The 4,197-nt window shown below is 51.7% G+C and overlaps 1 protein-coding gene across 1 annotated transcript; it reads left to right on the top strand.

Annotated features, from left to right (window-relative positions):
* Positions 1 to 862: 862 nt before the first annotated feature.
* On the top strand, positions 863 to 2,835 carry LOC308605765 (transmembrane protein 25-like; the record flags this gene model as incomplete). Its single annotated transcript, XM_081216043.1, has 2 exons — positions 863 to 939; positions 1,153 to 2,835. 2 exons carry the CDS (start codon positions 863 to 865, stop codon positions 1,736 to 1,738), a joined length of 663 nt encoding a protein of 220 aa, XP_081072169.1. The 3' UTR covers positions 1,739 to 2,835.
* Between the last annotated feature and the right edge of the window lie 1,362 nt (positions 2,836 to 4,197).

The following is a 4,197-nucleotide window of genomic DNA, read 5'->3' as shown; positions in this document are numbered from 1 at the left end:
GTTTGAGACTGACACGTACACACTGCTATATTTAAAATAGATAACCAACAAGGACCTACTGTAGAGCACAGGGAACTCTGCTCAGTATTTTGTAATAACCTGAATGGGAAAAGAATTTGGAAAAGAATAGATACATGCATATGTATAGCTGAATCACTGTGCTGAAACTAACACAACATTGTTAATCAACTATACTTCAATATAAAATAAAAATTTTAAATAAAATAAAAATAAAATAAATAAATAAAATAAAAATTTAAAAATAAATAAATAAAATGTAGAAACCAACTGAAAAAAAACAATAAAAAAATTTTTAAAAGATATATGAAAATTACCAATCGTCAATCACCTTTTTTTTTTTTTTTTTTTTTTTACAAAAGAGCAGTTTCAAAGAATTCAACCTAATATTTCTCAAATTCATCTCCTCTTCTCTTCCCTGCCCCCAGTGTCCTGGTTCAGGCCTCCACACCTCCTGCTTGGCCCGAGGCACCTGCTTCCTACCTGGCCTCCCAGTTTCCAGTCTGGCCACTGGAGTGATCATTCCACAACATGCCTCTGATGAAGTCACTCCCTGCTTCAAACTCTTTCAGGGCTCCCTGTTGCCAACAGGACAAAAGTCAACCCCCTTAGCCAGCTTTTCAGGCCCTTTGCAATATCTGGCTCCCCTCCCCCTCCAGTCCCTGCCCACCATGCATCTGATCCTCCGACCACACCGGACGACCACTGCTTCCTTGAATCTGCCTCCTCTTACCTCCTGGCCTTGGTACATGCAGTTCCCTATAACTAGAATGTCCTCCCCACTCTTCTCCCCCTGGCTAACCTATTAGACTTCAAGAACCAGCTACCAGAGGCAGGGGCGGGCATGCTTCGTGACCCTCGCCTCCCGGATCCCCTCCTCTTCAGCCCAAATCCAGAGGAGGGGAGAAGGGGCGTAGATGGGTGAGGGAAGCGGGCAGGAGAGAGCCTGGGTCGGGAGAAGGATGGTCCCTTTGGGGGAGGGGCACGTGTACCCGAGTGTTAACGCGTGTGTGTGTGTGTGTGTGTGTGTGTCTGGGCCTGGTGCAGGCTGCACGTTTGCTGGTTGTCTCTGTGTACCTGCGAGCGTGTGCCTGTTCGTCCCGTGGAGCCAGCGCTCAGTTCTGTGCCTGCAAGGTATACAGTTAAGCTGGAGATTGCCCAGGTTGGGGCCAAGTACCAGGAAGCTCAAGGTCCAGGCCTCCTGGTCGTCCTTTTTGCCCTGGTGCGTGCAAACCCGCCTGCCAACGTGACCTGGATCGACCAGGATGGGCCGGTGACTGTCAGTGCCTCTGACTTCCTGGTGCTGGATGCCCGGAACTACCCCTGGCTCACCAAACACACCATGCAGCTCCGCTGCCTGCCACACAACCTCTCCGTGGTGGCCACCAACGACGTGGGGGTCACCAGCACCTCGCTTCCGGCCGCAGGCGCCTCCCGGCGCCCATCCCTGATCCCTAGTGACTCCAACAACCTGAAATTCAACAATGTGCGCCTGCGGCGGGAGAACACGTCCCTCCCGTCCCACCTACAGCTCAATGACCTCACTCCAGACTCCAGAGGGAAACCAGCGGACCAGCAGGTGGCTCAGGACAACAGCCAGACAGAGCTTCTGGATCCGGAGCCCGGCGGCCTCCTCACCAGCCGAGGTTTCATCCGTCTCCCAGTGCTGGGCTACATTTATCGGGTGTCCAGTGTGAGCAGTGATGAGATCTGGCTCTGACCTGAGGCTAAGACAGAGGGTGCCTTCTTGGCCCCTGGGCACCCTCCCGGTCCTCCTCCAAGGCATCCTCTGCCTGGCCACATTGCCAACGGGAAGAGGCCATGCCACTGCCACTTCTGCTTGTCCTCTGGGTCACTGGTATCCTTGGCAAGGCTGCCAGCTGGACCTAAGCCCTTGTTCCAACTCTGGTTGAGGGCCTGCATGATTGCCTGTGCCCAGGCAGGTGGGGCTCTCTGTCCAGGAGTGCCTGGAGGTCATCCAGCATCTAAGCGTGGCATGGCCTGTCGGCTTGGGGCAGCTCTGTGCCCCACACTGGTACTCCTCAGCACCGTGTACAGCAGGCATGGGGCACGCCTGGTTGGGAGGGCCCTGCACGTCCTGGATCTCCTTCCCATGCTATGCAGCTTTGTTCGCTCAGGGAAAATTTAGGACCTTGCTAGCTATAGAGAACCAACCTGTCCTTTGCATAGGAACTCACCTCTGGCCCAGCAGCGCTGGCCAAGCACAGACCAGTACCCTTTGCTGCACACCTCTCTGCCCCAGCCCCCTCTTGGGCATCATAGGTTATACATTGGACCTTCTCCACTTCTTCACTTGGCATTAGACTTCTCCACTGGCCTGGGCCCTGGTGGTGCCAGCACTTGGTGTTAGCACAGGAAAGGGGAAGAATGGGAGGTGAGAAGTCTGGTGCGTCCAGGCCTGCATGTAGCTATGCCTTGTTTTCTTACAGTGTTAGCACTTTAAGCACGTCTTCCGGGGAGGGGGTGAGCAAGGGCCCCAGGGCCCTGTCTGGGGCTTCCCCAAGTCTGGCCTTTTCATGATTCACTGTGAGTGCCCTGAGCCCTCGGGGTTGACGGGTTCCCACTGAAAGTATCTACCCCGCTATGGGACCCCAGCCCTGACTGCCCCATCAGCAGGAAGCTGTTCTTCCTGTCCCATCCTCTGTTCTTTAGGGGATGGCCACAGTGGCACATAACTTGACAGTGCTGGAAACCTTAGGGGGACCTGGAAAAAGCAGGGAGATCACATATCCCAAAACAACCCAAGAACACTTTTGAAAAGCAATGTGGAAAAGATTGCAAATTAACAGAGTGCAAAGTGTATTTTTCCCTTCTTGATATCTTGTTTTGTAACTTTTCTCACGTTACTGCCAAGAACAGTGCTGAGCACGTGGTAGATTCTCAATAAACTTGACTGAGTGGAAAAAAAAAAAGAAAAAAAGAACCAGCTCCCATACCCTATGCTACTGTAAATCTCCAGTTTATACATTCATCCATTCCATACACAAGCTGAGGTACCTATGTAAGTGTGACTTCCATGGAAGGTGCTAGGGATGCAAAGCAGGAGAGGATATAATTCCTGCTGTCAAGAGCTCAAATTCTCTTGAGTTTTCAAGGGGAAATCATTCTCCCGAAATTGCAGGGGGCATTTAACTCAGACAGGACAGTATGAACAGAAAACAACGGACACATGAGGAAGAGCAGGGTGTGTGCAGACAGGCGGGGGTGTTGCTAGAGCACAAGCTGTGAGAGAAAGATGCTGCTGGAGAGGCTGGATGGGGCCCAGTCATCAAGCATCTTTTGATCTCAGAGGCCATGGGAGTTTCATCAAGGGCAGTTTTGCATATTTGAGCGGGGGCCAGAAAAATCAGGAAGCTGTTGCACTAGCCTAGGCAAGAGGTACTAAAAGCTATAGTATTACGACGTTGGTATCAGGGACACAGAGGAGGGCACAGGCTGGAAAAACCTTGAGGTAAATCCAGTCAGCAAGGCTTTACATTTGGATATGAGGGTAAGGGAGAGAGTGGTGTCAAGGGCACGCTCCTCAGTTGGATGCCAGGGTAGGTGGAGGTCCCATTTGCTGAGCTGGGAGAAAATAGGAGGTAGCACAGAACTTATTCAGTGAAGTTTTTTGTTGTTGTGTTTGTTTGTTTGGTTTTGGCTGCGCTATGAGGCTTGCGGGATCTTAGCTCCCCAACCAGGGACTGAACCTGGGCCCTCAGCAGTGAAAGCGAAGAGTCCTAATCACTGGACTGCCAGGGAATTCCCCAGTGAAGTTTTTACAGAACTTTTCTTTTTAATATAAATTTATTTATTTATTTATTTTTGGCTGCGTTGGATCTTTGTTGCTGCATGTGGGCTTTCTCTAGTTGCAGCGAGCAGGGGCTATTCTTCATTGCAGAGCGCACGCTTCTCATTGCAGTGGCTTCTCGTTGCAGAGCACGGGCTCTATGCGCGCGGGCTTCAGTAGTTGTGGCACGCGGGCTCAGTAGTTGTGGCACGCGGTCTCAGTAGTTGTGGCTCACGGGCTCTAGAGCGCAGGCTCAGTAGTTGTGGCACGCGGGCTTAGTTGCTCCACGGTGTGTGGGATCTTCCCAGACCAGGGCTCAAACCCGTGTCACCTGCTTTGGCAGGCGGATTCTTAACCACTGCACCACGAGGCAAGTCCCTTTATGGAAC

The sequence above is a fragment of the Mesoplodon bidens genome, assembly GCF_964165515.1.
Source record: "Mesoplodon bidens genome assembly, chromosome: 18".
Taxonomy (NCBI): domain Eukaryota; kingdom Metazoa; phylum Chordata; class Mammalia; order Artiodactyla; family Ziphiidae; genus Mesoplodon; species Mesoplodon bidens.
The sequence above is the reverse complement of the archived record's forward strand: the minus strand, read 5'-3'. Positions and strand labels throughout refer to the sequence as shown.